Here is a 20,288-nt window from a genome sequence, read left to right as displayed (position 1 = left end):
GGTACCTTTGTTAGCTATTCATTTGTCTCAATTTTACCCTATCCTCTACGCCATTGTTTAATGTGTACATATCTCAATCGATACCTGACGCTCCTACATGATGAGTCAGTACAGACGTCCTGAACATGGATGTACCCCTGACTACTTAAAACAATCGTCATATTTCAAAGGATATCCAACCTTATTAGTCGGCAACAATATCAAAACGTCATGGCAAAAGTTTTTCTTTATTTTCTTGGTCAATTAGTCTTTACAAACTTAAACCTGTATTTTGTATATTTGGCATACTTCTTTGCGTTTCAACACCCAATTATTATCTTTTCACATTTATGTGGATCGTTTAAATATTTGTTGTCTACTTAGCATACTCGAAACGTTAGGTTCAGACATTAAAGTGTTCCTTATTGTAAATATAACTTTAACATTACCAGCTTCTATTACAGAATTTATAGATTAAAAAATGTTTTCGTCGTCAGCCGTGAAATGAAAACTTGTTTGTCCAAATATATCATCAAACAGTACAAACAAAAGGTCGTCTTTACATATAATATCTCGCCATTCTTGTACTTGTTGTAACTTTATGCCATGATACCCTGCATGATTTGTTGAATATTGACGTAGAAGTTCTAAGCTATTACGTGATTTTCCTGTACCGGCAGTCCCTGTCAATATCTGTACTCCTTTGTCCTCTAGATTCATCATGGCTTTATTTAATGCGTTTGAACTCACAAAGGTATCTTGACTTGTATGGGACTGTACTAGCAAAAATGTATCCTCTACAAAACACAAATGTAATGTATAGATATTAGAAATGGAAATGAGCTCACGATATTAAAAGCATTCACCAGAGATAGAAGCATACAAAGCTTGTTTTTTTTTAATCTGATCATATAAGGTCAATAATTTCAAACGATTCACCTTCAAAAGTAAACATACCCTGTCAGAAATGTGCTTCAAAATTGAACAAAAATATAAATAAAATGATAGGTCATCAAGCATTTTCAAAAGCTCCAGGCTGTGACAAAATGACAAAATGTTTAAGGAATATATACAAGACAAAAATAATAATGTGATTTGAAGCTTAATTTAATGAGCGAATCGAAAAATTGAATACGAAAATAAAGCTTTACGAGGACGCGTAGAGAATATTATATGGAAAGTTTGGTCATCGTACCTTTTTTCCTGCTAAAATATATGGCGTTGTCAGTTTACTTTCGATCTAAGAGTTTGACCATCCCTTGGGTATTTTGCCCTTCTTTTATATAAAATAGCAAAATTTCATGTAGTTCCCTTCCCTTAAAATGCTGATTTAAAAATGTTAAAAATCAAGCAAAAATAGTCAATATTAATAGTTAAATTTTTTCAAGGAAAATTCACACAAGTTATGTACATTTCTCCATCAAATGTTGCAAACATCATTGACAATCTGGACCTAAGTTATCTGTTGTTTACAACCTAAGATAGCGGAAGACACCCATACCACTACGAGTCTCAGCTAAGTTCAATTTAGTATTTAAAATTATGGGAGCACAGACCAACAAGATTGAATTTCTTTATTCCGAAAAGTTATTTTCATATCTTAAAGAAATTGATAAAGTGAAATGCGTTTCTTGTCCTACTGCTTCTCCCCAATTGAAATCTGTTTTTAAATGTAAATAAAGGCAACAGTAGTATACCGCTGTTTAAAACACATTTATCCATGGACAGAAAACAAAATCGACGTTACAAACTAAAACTGAGAGAAACGCATTAAATATAAGAGGAGAAAAACGACACAACATTAAAATGTAACACACACAGACACGGACTAGGCATCAGACAAAAACTTACCTATACGCTTGCTTTTTGTTCTTTTTTGATCTTCTGTAATTAAAAACAGCATAAATATTATTATGATATTAAAGTATTATACTGGCTAAAGCTAAAATGGCATGTTACATACTTAATGAAATTTTCAACGATTTTATTTTACTACTTTTGTAGTTGAACAATGAATGATTGCATGAATCATTATAATTTTCAAATGCACAACACATTTAAAGGATACATGTTTAAGAAGATGTTGTACAACACACTGAATAGTTTTCTTGTGTCAGATTTTCTCTATTCATAGATATTGGACAATTTTTATTAAAATTTGGTAAATTTTTTAAATTTTTACAAAATAATTTCCTGTGTAACTTATGGGCAAAGTTATTATAGATAGAGAGATTGTAAGTAGCAAGAACGTTCCGTAAGAACTTCAAACACATCACCAACACCATAAAACAGTTTGATCATGAATCCAAATGTGTCCTTCGTTTAATATGCACATAGACCAAGGGGAGAGACAAAGGCTGTTAAGAGCCTCTAATTTATATGTAGAAAAGTTCACAATTATTACACAGAAACGACTTAAGGTGGTATTGGTGTCTTTCGCCATCTTGGATTGTAAACAAACAGAGAATCTAAGGTGCAGATTTTTCATCAAGTTAGCAAAATTTGATGCAGCAATGCAGATAACTAATACGAACTTGCATTGAAAAGAACACATTTTTAAGATTATCACTTATACATAGTAATATTTTTACAAGTGTTGATTATTTTTGAGCGATTTTAAAATGTTTTTAAATTGGCATTTTATGGGGAGGTAAGTCTAAAATAATGCATTTTCTGAAAGGAATCTTTATCGATTTTTGCTATTTTGTATTTTAGCCGGAAAAAATGCATGGTGACCTTATCTTTTCTTTTAGTATCCTGAACGCATTTTCTTAGAGCTATCTTGTATTTTATTTTACAATTCTATCGTTTAGTTTAGCTTCTTTTTTAATATCATTATGAAGTTTTTTCTTGTAAAATCAATACAAAACGTGTCATTTTGTCACAACCTGTAGCTTAAAAAAATGAACGATGAACTATCATTTTTACTATATTTTTGAACATATATCAATAAATACCACGTTTTGGTAAAGTAGGAACAAATTACATCATTTTTAACTTAGACACCCATACCACCTTAAATGCAGTTAATGACCATTACTTCACAGAAGCCATAATCATAATAATCAATATTAAACTGAACTATCATCTTGTCATCATAAGAAACACACTGAAGTTAAACAAAAATTGGTTAAACAGTTCTCAAGTTACAGTACAGAAACAACAAACCCATTGATTTTCAGATCAATCAATGACATTGACTCCTGAACGGCTAGGTAAAATCGTCAATACCGATCCTGGCATTATTTTTTTAATCAGTGACAATAAAGTAAAGTTTGAATAGCTTCGGAAGAATAGTTTTCAACTAATTGCATAGAAACAATTTAAAATCAATATTCCAATCAATTAAAGGACGGCAATAATGGAGATTGTCAATAGTGTGCTTGATCTCTATTTTGTCATCAGGAAAAAACATTAGAATTTAGAAAACATAGACTTAACATCATGAAATCGCCCTTATATAGGGTGAAAAAGAGGAACATTCAGAATTTAACCAAATTTGCTTTATTTCACAGATTTTAAACAAATTAACTTAAATATAAAGTTTTTTAATGAAGATTGATAAAGTCATGAGCCTTAAATATGATGACTCAGCTAAAATTCACAGTTTACAGAATGCATAGTTTACTTACAGTCCTGGATACAAAATGAATTCATAATATTTGCATATTTGTAAGTTAAATTGTTCAAAAGTGCTCATTTTTACATATACATTCATAGATCCTTTCTGAATATTAATTATGGGGTATTTTTGTCCTTTCGATAACACAAAAGTAAGCCTCAACACCTTAATCTACTTTTTTTGTCACCACGGCATAATAAATACGAGCTAGAAAAACAAACAAAATTCTCAAGAAGCTTACAATACTGTGTTATATCCTAAATGTGTACAACATATTCAAAATTCCTAGAAACAGCAAAATGACTTAGGAAAATAGAGGCCCAGGGTAAAAACATATAGAAAATTGCCTCCCCCTGGGTCATAAAACAAATAATTTAACTTGCAAATGGTATGATTTTTTGTTTTTAAAGTTCGTTATAGAAAACAATAACTATGATTGGAAGTTATGCAAAATTCAGATGTTATCGGTCATCTCTACAACATTTTAAGTGAATTTATACCTTAGACTGGTATCTGCATACATACAACTTTTGCACAGATGGCTTTGTTTGAACACTTCTAGTATATATATTAGATAGATTGTTTCAGATATATGGTTACAGATGATACTGTTGTGACAATAATTCTAAATTGCCCATTTGAGGCAGAAAATGAGTTCTTCAATTGACAAATATGCATACAAAAAGCTGTGGACTGAAGACAGAGGCTGGGTTGGATACTTTATATAATATTGAATGTTGTAATGATTGACTGCTAAACATTACATTTATAGTATTCTGATATGCTTTGAATATGTTATCAAAACATTTTTAAACAGGTTCTAGGCATATTTTTTTTCTCTCAGAAATATGCAAATAGGGTAACAGTGTTCCAGCTAGGATTTCAAAAGGGCAGGGTGCCAATCCTGAAAAGGGAATTTAACGCGCGTTATGATAATATGAAAAGGGCATATTTTAATAAAAGATGTTAATCAAACATTGTGTTTATTCGTTGAATCACAGGTTATACAAGAACAACATCATTAGCCCATATAGAACTCTATCTTTCTACTTTTAAGGCTGAAAAACTTGTTAAGCAGCTTGTCACACAAGTTTTTTTTATCATTGCTTGGCACAGTTGAACTTTATATGCAGTATGTTTTGAAAGGTGACCTGTTTCATACTGTTTCTGTGGTCTGCCACATTTTACCAGTTTCACCTTTCTACCCCTGCTGTGCTTAATGGCAATACAGCACAAAACAGCTGTGCTCAGTAAATTGCACAACTTTATGATATAAAGAAACAGTGAAAAAATGCATCAAAAATAAAAAATACAGAAAAAGATGACCAAGGCACCCTACCAACACTGCTACTAAGGCCCTCATTAACTTTTCCCATAACTCAAAATAAATACCTATACATATATATTCTTAAGCAAGAAGTATGTAGACATATTTTAGAATATGTAAATGGGTTACTCAATGCTAGGGAAAAATCAGATTGAGTTATCTTTCTTTATTCGGGTGTGCTCCTTCTTTGGAGGATTATAAACAGCACGTAAATATGATGTAAATATGATCACAATATGGCGGCCGATTTTGTTATTTTCGTATCAAAGGCATATTTCCTCAAAGATAATTGCCGACTGTCCGATTCTATTTTAATGTTGATGATCACTAATGACCCATCCGATAAACGGATTACCTATAACAACAGATTATGACACCAGTTGTAAACGTTGATTAGCTTGGGGTCGTAAACAAAGTCAAACTTTTCCACAGGTAAAATTAAGTTATTAGCGTATCATATCAAATACGAACAAAGTAATATGCAATCGATCTTCAAAAAAGGCAAGGCGCCCTGGAAACTGTAAAAAGGGCACAGGGCGCCACTCGGAAAAGGGCGGGCGCCGCGTTCTCTGAAAACGGCCTAGCTGGAACACTGGGTAAGCTGGCAATAATTGACGTCTTGTTTTCAAAGTCTATAAAAATTGAAACTGGAGAGGGGGTATGAAATGTATAGTAAAGAAACACTTAGAGCATGCGCAGTGATTTCTTAAAGACTATAATTCTGATTAATGAGTATTAATGTGAGACAAACTAATTTTAGAGTTTTCTATTTGAATAAATGTTTTTATAGGTTGCACTTTGTCACTACAGCTGTTTCTCAAAACACACCTTTTTGTGGAGATCTTGAATATAAATAGAAAATTAATTGTGTTTACATACTGATTCCCAGTTATGCTCTCTGTGTTCCATCTCACATAGACAAAACTTGGAAATGTTACCAGTAAATAAACATCTGCCTATTGTTAACATTGAAATCATTGGTAACCTTTCATTCGAGGTAGAAGTAATTAAGAAAATTAGTGTTAGTTTAAACTCTGAGAAGTTCGGGGCATATAAACGTTGAATATATGCCACACAGCCCTATATTTTTACCGTTGAAAAGAATTGTGGTGCATATTTATTTTACACGGTGGGTATGGTTGTCCTGCGAGAAAACGTACTGTGCTGGTGATTCGGTCCTGACGGGTGTTGTGATCAATGAAAAAATGTAAACAAAGACGAAAATGATGATTTTTGACGTTTTCACTCATAAAAAATGGAAGAAAACAGTTGAGATTTTTCAATTTTGTTTCTTATGGGTTCATATATAAACCATTAAAAAAATGACCCTCTAAACTGTTTCAGTAAGCGTAACACAAAAATGCTCATTTTCAGAAAATCTCGAACTGAAAAAATAAAACAAAAATGCTCATAGAGTCCGCTTTCTATGCCGCAATCCAAACGACAAAACAATTTTGTGGAAATAAAGGCAACAGTAGTATACCGCTGTTCAAAACTCATAAATCCATGGACAAAAAACAAAATCGGGGCAACAAACCAAAACTGAGGGAAACGCATTAGATATAAGAGGAGACATTGCAATTTATTGAAATTTAGCATTTTCTCAATTTATTCATGTCCTGATACTGTGCTGGTGGGTCCTGTCATTGTGCTGGTGGGTCCTGATACGGTGCTGGTGATTTTGGATAAGAAGTTGGTTATATTTAAAACAAATGTTACAAAATCAATAAAATTAGCCAGATAATTGTTGCCAACAGGATCTATGACTCCTATTTTAGCTCTTCTGCATCCATTTGGCTGTTTAATATGTGTTTTCAAATGATCTGAACTTGTATTACATAATAACATAAAAGGGCAACATCTTTCGTCCAATATCAGATAACAATATATAGTATCTAAAATAAGTTAAAAATTCCACTTTACTATATAATTCATTTTATGTGTCAATTTGTTCGAAAAAAGTCGAAAAGAAGAGACTTTTTTTAATGTCATGATTATATGTCGCTTTCTAGATCTATGCTTAGCATTTATTTCAGATGACATGGACTCCTCACCCTGATGACCCTGCTGCCTTTCATAACTTTATCCGTATACATATATTAATAGATAAACAAAAGGCTGCATGCAACACGTATTTTTGTATTTAAAATGATTCGTTGCAACGAGAATATTTGTGGTGAATGGAAACTGTGAGGTTCACAATCTTAAATTGCTTATAAATGTTGCTGGAACCAGTTTCGTTATCTGATCTGAATTTTCTGAAATGTGCAAGGTAGATAGACATTTTGATTTTTTTTACTCGGAAATGAACCTTTGTGTTGATCCCATGCTAAACATAACAAAAATCTCTGTACAAAGGTCTGTGAATTTTCTACAAAAATAGTGATTTTATTTTCACTAAATTCTCCTTTTCTACTAAATACAATAATGAACTATAAATAATAATGCTTTGCAAGAAGTTTCCCCTTGATATATGTACAAAATTATATCTCTATTATTCATTGTCTGTGCTGTTTTGATTCTATTACAGTTTGCACATTTCGGAAATGACAGGCCACAGGAGGGGTCATAAACCGTACACGAAAAGATAAAATATTGATATAAGTACTTAATTTGCATCTTTGAACCCCCACCCCGGCTTGTTTTTTTAGGAGCCTGGGGTGTCTAAAAATGGTCGATTACAGACAGTCGAGTACGCATTTTACTTTCCAGGCGTGTTATTGTTGATTGTTAAAGTCCTGAAAACGGATAGATGGAAACAAAAATGTTTGATATATCTGGCTTTAGATTCGTTTTTTTTTAAATATAAATTAAGGCTACATTTTAATATAATAATTCTATGAATTCACAATTTAAAAAAATGCAGAAAAAAAAATGAATGAAGTGAAATATCTTAGTAAGGAGTCATTACTACAGAGATGGTGTGTTTGACACACAAAACTTAAAAGCTTAGTGATATTACCAATATTAAAATAAAAGTGTATTTTAGTTGGGTATTTTTTCCATTTACTCATTTTCAATTATAATCAAGCGTAATTTATTTTTGTTCATGAAAAATATTTATATATAGAAAAGAAGGACACATTGTTCACTTCCTCGCCCGTAATTTTTTTCAAAAATATTTATTTTGAAATGAAAAAAGCTAAGAAATCTTACTTGTATTAGTGTTCTCTAGGTGATCTCGTCTTCATTCTCTGACATATTCTAGCCTGCCCTTTCATAAAATAGTGATTTTGTTTTAGTGTTCTATCGAACTTTCGAAGAAAAAAAATACCTGATAACCGTTTAGACAAAAAAAATGTGTTGGAAAAATCTTACAGCAAGTGATTCTTGATAGCTATAAAAACACCAAACAAACAAACCACCAATACTATTGTCATTCTTATAGTCAGCACTCAATTGTTCACAAACAAATGTGTTTTAAGCTGCTAAAGACATGATTCAAACGCTCAGAAAATCCTTTGTTCTATATTTTTGCTCTCCATTTTTATGCAAAACCTTTTACATTTTTATTTTATGGGTTATTGATGAAGGTCGTACGATGACGTATGGTTGTTAACACATACTTCCTTTGGTTTCTTATGGAAATTTGTCCATTGACAACAAACATACCACATCATCTACTTTATATAAGTATTATATAAATTACAACGTATTTTGGGTGATCTTTCAAAATGATCGTAATCCCGAAAATCGTAAACATATTTTCTTATCTTAAAAGGGGACAAGAAGGGTTCCATTAACAGGCCAATAAATAAGATTACAGTTAGTTTAAAAAAAATAAAAAAAATAGGGGTATTTTTTCTCTCATAATAACAGTAAACAGATTCACAACAATGTCAATTTCAAGAAAGCAGACAACAGCTAATAAGTCAATAACAGTACAGCATCAATGATCTTGAATATATGCCACTTTTAACTAAAATATAAAAGCACAGAACCAGGACATAGGAGCACAGAACCAGGACCGTTTTTCTTATCACCAGCACAGCGTCAGGACAATTCCGTTTAACGAACATGCACGACTTTTGCAATATAATATAGTTGTAATATACTTTGCATGGTACTTATGACACATCAGAGAAAAATTGAGCAACAAAACAGTCGTTTTATTGCCGTTCTGACACAATGTAAACAAACCCACCAGCACAGAATCAGGACCCTCCAGCACGCGTCAGGACCAAATCACCAGCACAGTACGTTCTCTCGCAGGACAACCATACCCACCGTGTCTAGGATAAGATTATTTTCAAAACTTCATAGTAAAAGTGGTACAATTTTAGCCGTAAAATAAGTTCCTATAAGAAACTGCATTGTCAATATTTACAGAAATGCAATTTATACACGGAAATTAACATAGTGTTTACATGTTCTTTTACTGCCAGTACATAATATTTTACAGTACAATCAAAATATCATCAATCAGTACATTTCGTAGCAATATCTTTTTCCCGTTCCATTAAGAATATGCATATTATCAGTAGTGTTGAGAATATGCTTTTTTAAAGTTTTGAAAAATCCAGTAATTTGTCAATAATAAAATTTCAATTTTCAGTAATGAAAAATGTTTAACACTTGTAAGAATTTAAAATTACAGTCCTTTAACAGTTTTGAAAATTTCTACTATTTCAATGTACTGAAAATCCAGTAATATTTCTTCAATATGTATGATAATATTATTATTATCAAAAATCAAAATCACAAAAATACTAAACCGGATGAAAATTCAAAACGATTCCATAATCGAATGTATGGAAAAAACTATGGAAAAGTGTATTTTGACCATTTATTGATGTCATTTGAAATACCGTAAAATGTGAAAAGAGAAAACAATGAAATGCTTAATATGGATATACATACCTCTGGTATAAGACACATATTTTATTGTCTGCGTTTAATAATTGATAAATAATTACATAAATACTATAAAACGCATTATTTAAAGATTGATTGATTGATTGTTGGTTGCTTTACGTCTAGTGGCAAATGTTTCAAGACGAGAACAAGTTCACAATAAATACAATAGGTAGGTTGTTTTAATAGAGGCCATCTGGGATGATGGTCGGGGAAATTTGGACTACCACCGGAAACGGAGGGTTTATTCAATAGGGACAGAAATTTCGCCATGCAACAGGCCACCTACGGACCCCTCAAAAGAGTTGTTGCAAGGGTTCTTAACGTGCAAAGAGCGTGGCACTCTCTTTACACGAGGCATCGGATTTAACGTCCCCCTTCTGACCGGAAGTGACTGCGAACATGATATATCCCGCACAGCCAAACGGACGCCCCACTTCGGCAAGCATTATTTAAAGAAACGATTGGAGATTATTTATGTTCATATGTATTTGCTGCCAATGTGTGTATTTTGTTATGGTAAAGTGTTGGTTTTTTGTTTTGTTGATTTTTCAGTCAATCCTTTCATGTGTATTATAGTAAGATATTTAAATTAAAAACATACAAACATATATTCCTATCTGATGGTTTATGTGGACAACAAACCCTACAATAACAATGTCTTTCTTTAAAATGGTTACCTGTAAGTTTTTCTTCAGGACTGTTTATTTTATCATAAACTTTGTCCACCAATGTTTCAACTATGTCCGGCATATTGTTATTCAATGTATTTTCAATTGATTCTGGTATTGTTTTCACTAATTCATCCATTCCCTATTAAAAAGATAAATACTTTTGATTAAAAATGGCATATTTAGCGAAGATTAAAACTACATTTGTTTCCATTAAATCTGTTAAAAAAAAGAAAAACACCGTGAGTCACGACATCGATGACCTGATTCTTAACATTAAACAGAACAGTGAAGGAAAATATATCCGGTTGTAATGTCTCGAAAGAATATAAATACAAGAGTCGAAAGTAGATAATTGCATATCTTCTATCTCTTTGCAAACAAATACTAGACTACGTGTGAAACCATTATGTTCAAATTTTTATATATTGTGGATTGAAAAGTGCCCACTTTTTTCCTCGATATCTAAAATATGTAAACGTATCTTTTTTTTTTTTTTTTTTTAAGATTATATTTTTTATTCATCATTCATATCTATACATACTCATGATACAATCGTTATACACATCATATTTTAAATATTATGAAGATAGTCCAAACAACACTACAAACATACATACTCTCACACATTACATCATTTTCATTAAGAATTTTTATCTTTTTTTTTCTGATCTTTAAATTTAAAAGAAGTTTAATAAAAAAAACTATCTCAAAAACAACAACAATCAATCGAATTCATATTTCACAACATTACTCTCAGTCACAATGGTTATTATAGCATGAACATAAATATTGTATATATATATGCAGATGGTTTTCTAATTCCGTCACATATCAACTTTTTTGTACATTCTTAGCTGTTTACTAAAAGACTTGTTAGTTGAAATATTACAGAAAAGAAAGTTATTCGAAAGCATGGAAATCAATATTCTCAAAATTTAAAATTTATTTAATATAAACATCAATCATTTCATACAAACGAACAGTTTTTTGTCAAAAGCAAATTTAGCCATCAACAAAAGTTTATCGTTAGTATCATTCGGACGGAATCCATAAGTTCTCACGTCCATAAAGTCATGTTCTACATTTTTCTTATATATTTGATAATCTACATCATTTGGATTCACTTGTTCTACTTTACCAGATCCTCGATCATATTTTATAATATTTCCGGTTCCTTTCAATTTCGCGATGAATTTATCAGAAAACAGTCTACTTTTCTTTATCACCGCTTTTGAAATGATATCGTCGATTTCAACTGCAATTATATCATCATTATGACCATCGTCGTCATCTTCATCATCATCATCGTCTTCATCGTCGTCGTCATCATCATCATCATTATCATCATTGTCGTCGTCATCATCATCATCATCATCATCATCATCATCATCATCATCATCATCATCATCATCATCATCATCATCATCATCATCATCATCATCTCCATCATCATTTTTATCAGATTCATATGACTGCTCTGGATTTTCATTTCGAGTTGGTATTGTTGTATCGTTATCATCTGTTATCATAGTTTCGAATAATTGATGCTCACTAATTTCCTGTTGTTTTGTTACTTTGTTTAAATCTTCCAATTCAACTTTTTTGGGATGTATGTTTAAAAAAACTGCATTCTTTTCCTGTAATGTAAGGTCACCATTCTCTACTATAGTGTTAGTTTTTGCGCTCCTTATATTTGCAGTTTCATTTTCAATTAATTGATCATCATCGATATTGACAGTTTCTTGTAAAATACTTTTATTTCTATCTTGACTTGCATCTACTTTTGTAATTTTTTGAATATATTCAGCCATTCTTTTGTTATTTCGGTGTTCCGTAGATTTTGATTTTCGTTTACTTTGTTTATTATCACTTTGTCCGAACATTATTGATATTCGTGCTTTACTTTCATCCCCGTGTATTGTGAATGTTAAATTGTCAAATATACTACATGCATTTTCTATAGACTTCATCAAATAAACAGGTAATTTATCCATATTGATAATAAATCTCAAGGTTAATATCTAGGTCGATGTTACAGTTATAATAACTCGGCTTAAAATGTCTTTGTGAAACAGGGACATCAAAGTTTTCAACATAGAAACACCACTTACTTTAAACTAGTAAGCTCTGCTGCCAAAACATGAATACGGATCCTGGAAATCCTGGAAATCCTACATATATTGGAGATTTGTTTTCCTGATGAAATTACCGTCCTTGCTTCATGTAAACGTATCTAACACAGGTCTATTTACATGTTTAAGAGAAGAAGTCAGAAGCCATGAAGCAATACATGGAAAGTGAAAAAAATAAATCCTTATGGTTTGGGTCTTATTTCATTCATATTGGGTCAAAACAAAAAAAAATGTTTTTTATTTTTTATTTGTACTATTTTCAAGTATGAAAATTCTGTTGTCATGGAAACCATCAATTTGGTAACAAAATTATGAAAATGCTGCCGATTTTAGACCAAAATATTTAAAAAAAAACATACATTTTTAGATAAATCTGTCTCTTTTCATAAATAGTATTAGAAAACACCATTTCAGATTTACCTTACTTATTTCTTTAAAAAGCACCAAATTGGTAACCATGGCAACATGAAAATAGCATATTTTGCGTTTTTTTCTTATATTGCTAAGTTAGCAACTTTTAAAGAGCTCTAAAATCTATCTACAACCACATCCAGTCTACTGAGTTACATGTATCAATTCATATTGGACCCAATTTACCAAAAATAAAATAAAATTGGCTGGCAAATCAAAATTGAATTGAAAAGAAATTTATCAAAAGTTGACATTTTTAAAATTGTGAAAAAAAGTATGAAAAGGTAGGACAAAGCTCTATATTGGTCCGTCTTGATTTTTTTTCAACACAAACCATTTTTTATCATTTTATCCTTCTTACAAACTTATTATTTCAGAAATTATAAGTTTTTCGTGGGCATCTGTCAAAACTATGCCACTGTGATATCAAAAAGTTTGGGAAAAATTAAAAAAATAGTAAAATTTTCAAAAATGAAATTTTAATTTCGTTTTTCAAAAATTAACTAGATCCATGGTATAAAAATGATTTAAATCAAAATTATGTTGCAATAAAATATTTTCAAGGTTTATTTCATAAAATCTGGGTGGTCTGTATAAATGCTCATGTAACTGTGTCATAAGGAATTCAAAATTGTTGATTTTGCCCCTTTTAAGGAAATTTTTTCATCAAATGGGTGAACTTAAAAGTTCTTTTAATCCAAACGTGTTTGTGTGTTTTATAGGAGTTTGAATGCATTGCACAAATGAGCACCCCTGTATACAGTTGGGGTATGATATTATACACTTACCTACAAATGTATTTTTTATTGATTCACAACAGCTGGTTCCATTTTTGTCTTGTAAATGTTTTTCATTCAGTGTGTTTGCACTACAATTGATTTACTATACGGTTTTGATAATTTAAATGAGGAATCAAGTTCTTTAAATTTGAATCAACCTGTAATTCAGTGGTTGTGGTTTGTTTGTGTTACATATTTTTATTTTTTTTCATGAATAAGGCCTTTAGTTTTCTCGTTTGAATTGTATAACATTGTCTTATCGGAGCCTTTTATAGCTAACTTTGCGGTATGGGCTTTGCTCATTGTTGAAGGCCATATGGTTACCTATAGTTGTTAATGTTTGTGTCATTTTTGATATTTTGTGGATAGTTGTCTCATTGGCAATAATACCACATCTTCTTTTTTATAGAGTGAAAGCTAGAAGAACAAAACAATAAAATAAGCAAAATAGAAATTGAACTTATTCCAGTAACTGCATGGTAAATGTTAGGTGAAATTTTTCCTTTTACAGATTAGAATATAATATGATATGATATGTCTGTATGCATTGGATTAATTTGATCTGGTGTTCTAATCAACAAATTGTTAAAAGATTAACAAGTCTTAAAGTGACCGCAATAATGACAAGATAGCGACCAGTGATGCACTTTCAGATTCTGCCTAATGAAGGAATATCTTGGCAGCTGTATCCATCCTTTTATATCTTCGAAAGTTTGCGAAGTGTACAGCTATCAATAATAAATAAAGTCATAATCAGTTAATAAATATATTTGAACATGAGAAATGAATATAAAATTCAATTACACAAGTTACAAACAAACTACACATTTAAAGAAGACTAAACTGAATTTATCCCTGCAGGCTACTAAAATACTGAGCACTGAAATCTATACTACCAAAACAGGTCAGCCAGAAAAGAACACACCTGGTATTAACCAATAAATGAAAAAAAAGATGATATCTATATCCTAGTTATGAAACAAAAATAACCTTTAAAACAATATGATTCCTTATTTTTGCTTATATTAAAAAAAATATGAATAATGAAACCTTGTAAACACTCATTTGTTAGTCCTTTTAATATACACACTATGATGTGATAGATGTGATTGATAATTATGATTTTATAAAACACATTTGACATTTATTTAAGATAAATTAATATATAAACTTCGTTTTAATATTGTCAGTTTCAATCTTTCAAATCAAAATAGATATCATGCTTTAAAACTGTTTATAAAGTGCATTTTAATCTGTCTTGCAAATCTAATAATTGTAAGTTCAAAAACTTTTTTTCCAATTCTTAAAAATATCTAAATGGATAGAAATTTGATAAAACTATCAGTAAATTCTGAAAATTTGAGAGAACAGTTTAATTGAATAAAGAAGGGAGGTAAAATGTGACTGTTGGTTCTTGTAGGCTTTTTATTTGTAAGTATATTACAATGCAAAACATTGCACATATAAGGAATTGTCTGACTTTGAATTATTTGTAGAAATAATAATCGTAATATTTTTATTTACGAATCAAATGATGCAAACAATTTATATTGATTTTCAATTAAACATAAACCCCTGAACATGAAAATGTTCTAATCAATCAAAATACTCATTAATATAAAAATGTACATCATATGTAGTGTATCTTTGTCAGAAAGATTTAAACCTTCATAAAACTTGTCATTAAGCTGCTACTAAATTCAGTTCTATAAATTCTGCTTCAGCTGTTTCTGCTTGTTCATCATCTGCTGTATACAAAGGATTGTATAATTTGCGTTTATTTTATACAAGACGACTAAAGTAACTAGCTATCTGTGTTGTCGATAGGAACTCTTCTTGGGAAAAACGTTTTCGTCCACTTGTTGTTCTTACCATTCTCATATCCTGGGATACTTCATCCGGATCAAACTTCTGTCCAGTTTTTTCACCTCTGTCGAACTTTTCTTGAAGATACTTCTTTTGGTCCTGGGTAAACCTTTTGACTGTTCTCCTTATCTTTAATGCCCATCCCTGTGTAAGATCACTGTAAGAATTACCAGAAGAAAAGTTATTTGAATTAACAGTTACAGTATTGACCTTTTCCATATGCCTGGAATATTCAATCTTTGATTTGTCAGAAAGTTTCTTATTTTCCTTTTTTACACTATGCTTTCCAATATCCAGATGACGCAACAGATTACCATATTTGCTAAATGTTTAAAAGAACTAACCTTCAAACTTAATGTGTTACATTAAATTTGTAATCATTATGGTAGTTGGACATATGTTTTGAAATAACTGTTGTGCTTAGGTAGGATTCGATTTATTTTTATTCCTGTTATTAATAAATTGCTCAGTTTAATGCAAACCTGCTTTTATTACATTAATAACATAATGATAAATAAACTCCTCATAGATACCAGAACTAAATTTAATATATACGCCAGACGCGCGTTTCGTCTACAAAAGACTCATCAGTGACACTCGAATTCAAAAAAGTTAAAATGATTTTATTTTCGAAATGTTTTTTTAACATAAATGTTAAATGAAAGTTGGATAATATATCGTATAATTCTGTTTTAAACAGCATTGAATTCTTCCTGTTCTCACTATTTGATTACTAAACCCGATATTTTGTGTACGCTGACTTATAATAATGCAACGCAATCGGTATCTCCATTGCTATTCCGCTTATCAATTTTCAATTAAAGGTCAAATTAAATATATAAAAGGTGGAAGAAGATGGTTAGAATGGTGTTTTGGCTAGTCACTTACACACCACTGGTTTCATGATATGCCGTCACTTTTGAATACCGCTCTATCTAAACATTCTTATGATCAAATAGATCCAGTTTTGTTAGATTAAAAATTATATTCAAGTCCTATGAAACGAGTTTCTTGAAATTTTAGCATTATCGAAAAATTGAACTAGTGCATTTGATTAAATTAAAATAAGTGTTGTATGGATATAACGTGTAACTGGCAAAAAAAATATCATTCAGTTTTTATTGATTTCTAATTAACTTTTGATTTTGTTGCTGAAGTTTACCGAATCGTGACATTGATACACAATTAAAACAAAGCACGTAGAAGCGTGATTGTTTAGTGAATTTGAAAGAGCAATAACTTTTGTTTTTTTTATTTTCGCCGTACGTTTCCATTTGATAATTCAACTATTTGTTAACACTTTTAAAATAAATCGTTGTATTAAATTTGGTCTTTAAGAATCCCTTTTTAGTATTTATCTTGAGGGGCATGTTTTTTTACATTCTTTCATAACGGTTTTCCGAACCCACTTGGGTTGTACGGTGGCTGTAGTTATAGCGAGAGGTATTATAGTTAAGGCACACGGTAGTTATTGTGTGTGAAGTTATTCATTCAATATCGGTACTTATCTGCAGATTTTGATAATATTATGATTTTTCTATTTTTATAGTTCACGTTCACTACTTTTAGAGTAAAACTAAGTCAATAAAGTTATAAACATATGCATCTTTGTTTTGAAATATGAAGTTTCGTGAAAATTTATAGCATATTTCTCTCATTTGTTTTTACGTATACACTTCTCAAGTCGATTTACCTCGAAAATCTACACTAAAAATTGTTTGTGCCATGGAAACAAGCGACAGCAAAAAATATTGGTTACTTTGTTACTGTAGTCTCAACAATGCAAAAGGCTCTGATAAGGTCAATAATTTTGATCTACATTAAAAAAAAAATACGAATGACAGACACTGAAACTGATTTTAAAGTATTCAGATTAGTTGTTCGTGAATCGATAGCATATATGACAATACAAATAATAAAACTTGAATGGTTCATTTGAAAACATCATCTCAAATAACAATATTACCTCCTCTAGTCGTTTTTCCTTCATCATCTGCTCCAACAACATATTCTGATACTGAATACACAAAGTTTCATCCAGGGAACGATTGTTTAAGTCTAATAGAGACTGTTTTGTAATGGCTTCCGTTTTACAAACTCTAGCTATCTCCATAATACCAGATTCTATATCTGATTTGTACATAACATAATCAGGGTCTGAAATCCGTCCATCGCTTGAATGTCCTTGTACTTTATTTCTAATTTGGATGAGTCTATCGATTGTTTGTCTGAGTGGACAACACTGTTCTATAAGAACTTTAGTAAGTTGATCGCTAAGGTGTCTTACATCAATACCCCGTGATGCAGACACGGTGCACGCTAAATCACTGGGTATCATTCGATGAAGTGGACATGGTATCTCGGGGAGGTTAAACAAAACCTTCCATGACTGAAGATCTAACAACGGAGTGTTTACTGGGAATATGAATCCAGGTGGGCATTGACAACATGGGATATTTACTTCCTTCAGATGATAAATGAAGTGTTTGTTTTGGTTGAGGAATTCCTCCAGGGATTGTGATTGTAAATTCAAACAGCTGTACCAGAACACATCATGACAAAGATTCACCAATAAAGTTCTTGTTAACGTTATATCAAGAAGATTTGTCGTAATGCCTGTTTTAGTTCTAGCGCAACAAAAGTCACTTCGATTCCCCAGCCTGTGACCGGGTTTCTTTGCATACTTATCAAAAAATAATTCTAACTGAGCATAATAGAGAATACGGTTGTTTGGGAGAATATAACCTGGGGTGCACTGACAACATTTTTTAGTATTGTAACACAAGTGGTATATTCGGTGTTGATGTTGGATTATAAAATCTTCAAACGATAGGTTGCTCCTAGATAAATGGAGTTCTAAAAGATCCACAAATGAAGCATTGGTGTATTCTATTATAAGTGTAGATCCTCTGTAAAAATTCTCCCTCTCTTTATAAGCCATAGCGCTGCCGCGCGTAGCTAGTTTGTCGGAGTTGAAATAATTTTACTTTATAATATTACATCATCCTGAAATAAACACAAGATTCCTTAAAAAAAAAAATTAAAAAAGAGATTTCATTATTTAGTAATTGAAACATTTTGAATAAAAATATAGAGCAGGTTAGCACTATACGGAATTGTACCAAGGAGTGTGCTCCTTACGCAGAAACGGCAGCAACAAAGTTATGAGGAGGGAAGATTCGAAAAACACTCCGTAAATTTTTTGGAACAACATCATAAATTGGTCGACATGTACGACGTACGTTGTTTCTGTGTATAAACTAACTGAGGACATTTTACCTCGTCAACGACTATGGTTTACCATTTATGTCGTCTGGAATGTTAAGTACTGAACGTAATGTTTTTCCCGAATATGATCTGAGTGTGAATGCGTATTTTTATAACACGTAGGTATTTGTTTATCCAACGTTCATGTATTCATTTACAACGTGTTTTTTTTTAATTCTAAAATTCTAATGATATTGTGTTGTGTCTTTGGAGTTGTGATTCTATTTTTTTTATTGTCTATTCGTATGTAAAAGTAAAAATGAGTAATTACGCAGTTCATTTTTATGATTTAAATTGAAAGCAACTATGTGCACAGGATGTATTTGTTAAATGACATATGACTATAACGAACGTTATGTTTTTAAAATGTGAAACCAACCATGCACTTTGAATGACCTGAACAAATCAATTTTATAATTATAAACTACATATATTCAATATTACCTTTTTTTAAGGAAATTACCACTATGACTTTTTTTAAAGCAAATTCATTCTGTATCGAATTGATCTTACAGAATATTAAAGAACATATAATTATAAGGATTTCTAAAGAAATACAATCAGATCTAGTTATGTCACAGTGTCGATTTCAAAATTTTTGTTAAATGGCTGAACTGAAACTGAAAGTAGTTTTATTTTAACATAAACCTTCATATAAAAGTCAGTTGTATTGACTTTAGTCCTAGTTAATATTGTACCTAATATGTGGTTTCTTTTTTCGAAACTATTAAAGAAGTCTATGAACTTACCTTCAGAATGGTTGTTCATTACTAATGATAAACCACATAAATTATGATTGCGCATGTCCGTTGGTAATTATTGACGTATGGTAAAGATAGGTACCTTAAGGGTACCTGGCCACATACCATAGACCCTCAATTAAGGGAATTTTTTGGAATGTATAAATAAATAATAGACATCTTTGTTTTATTTATTGCAACAAGCTCATATTATATGAATAGATCTGCATTCATCAAATATGATTTTTGAATTAAAGAAGTTAGTACCTACAAAAGAGAAAGTTCGTAGATTTAATTTTAGGATAAACATAGAAAATAAATAGTTTTAATTTAACTGTCACAACAATAAAAGACCCAGATGGTTATAATTAGGTTAGCATAATCAACTTGTGCAAAGATCTACACAGAGTGCTACTTTTTTACATTCTGAAGGGGGAAATATTGCTCAACAATACTTTATTATGTTAATCAAGCATCCTTCCAATATTACAAACAAACAAAAATAGTCTATAATGGCTATGCCAAAACGTACATAATTTTTTACTTAAAAGATTTTTTTTTTTATCAAAACCTTCAAAAATACGCCTCTATTGTCTTCTTGCACTCTCATTCAACTACAGATTTTTCGTATGTACCA

At 31.0% G+C, this 20,288-nt stretch overlaps 1 protein-coding gene across 1 annotated transcript; it reads right to left on the bottom strand.

Moving 5' to 3' along the window:
- Positions 1-335: 335 nt before the first annotated feature.
- LOC134719531 (uncharacterized) lies at positions 336-18,581 on the bottom strand. The gene is made up of 4 exons (XM_063582524.1): positions 17,611-18,581; positions 10,463-10,595; positions 1,831-1,863; positions 336-776 (listed from the first exon to the last, which is right to left on the bottom strand). The coding sequence occupies exons 1-4, from the start codon at positions 17,980-17,982 to the stop codon at positions 454-456; spliced, it is 861 nt and encodes a 286-aa protein (XP_063438594.1). The 5' UTR covers positions 17,983-18,581; the 3' UTR covers positions 336-453.
- Between the last annotated feature and the right edge of the window lie 1,707 nt (positions 18,582-20,288).

The sequence above is a fragment of the Mytilus trossulus genome, chromosome 5, assembly GCF_036588685.1.
Source record: "Mytilus trossulus isolate FHL-02 chromosome 5, PNRI_Mtr1.1.1.hap1, whole genome shotgun sequence".
NCBI classification, from domain to species: domain Eukaryota; kingdom Metazoa; phylum Mollusca; class Bivalvia; order Mytilida; family Mytilidae; genus Mytilus; species Mytilus trossulus.
Note: the sequence above shows the minus strand (reverse complement) of the source record. Positions and strands in the feature narration are given on the sequence as shown.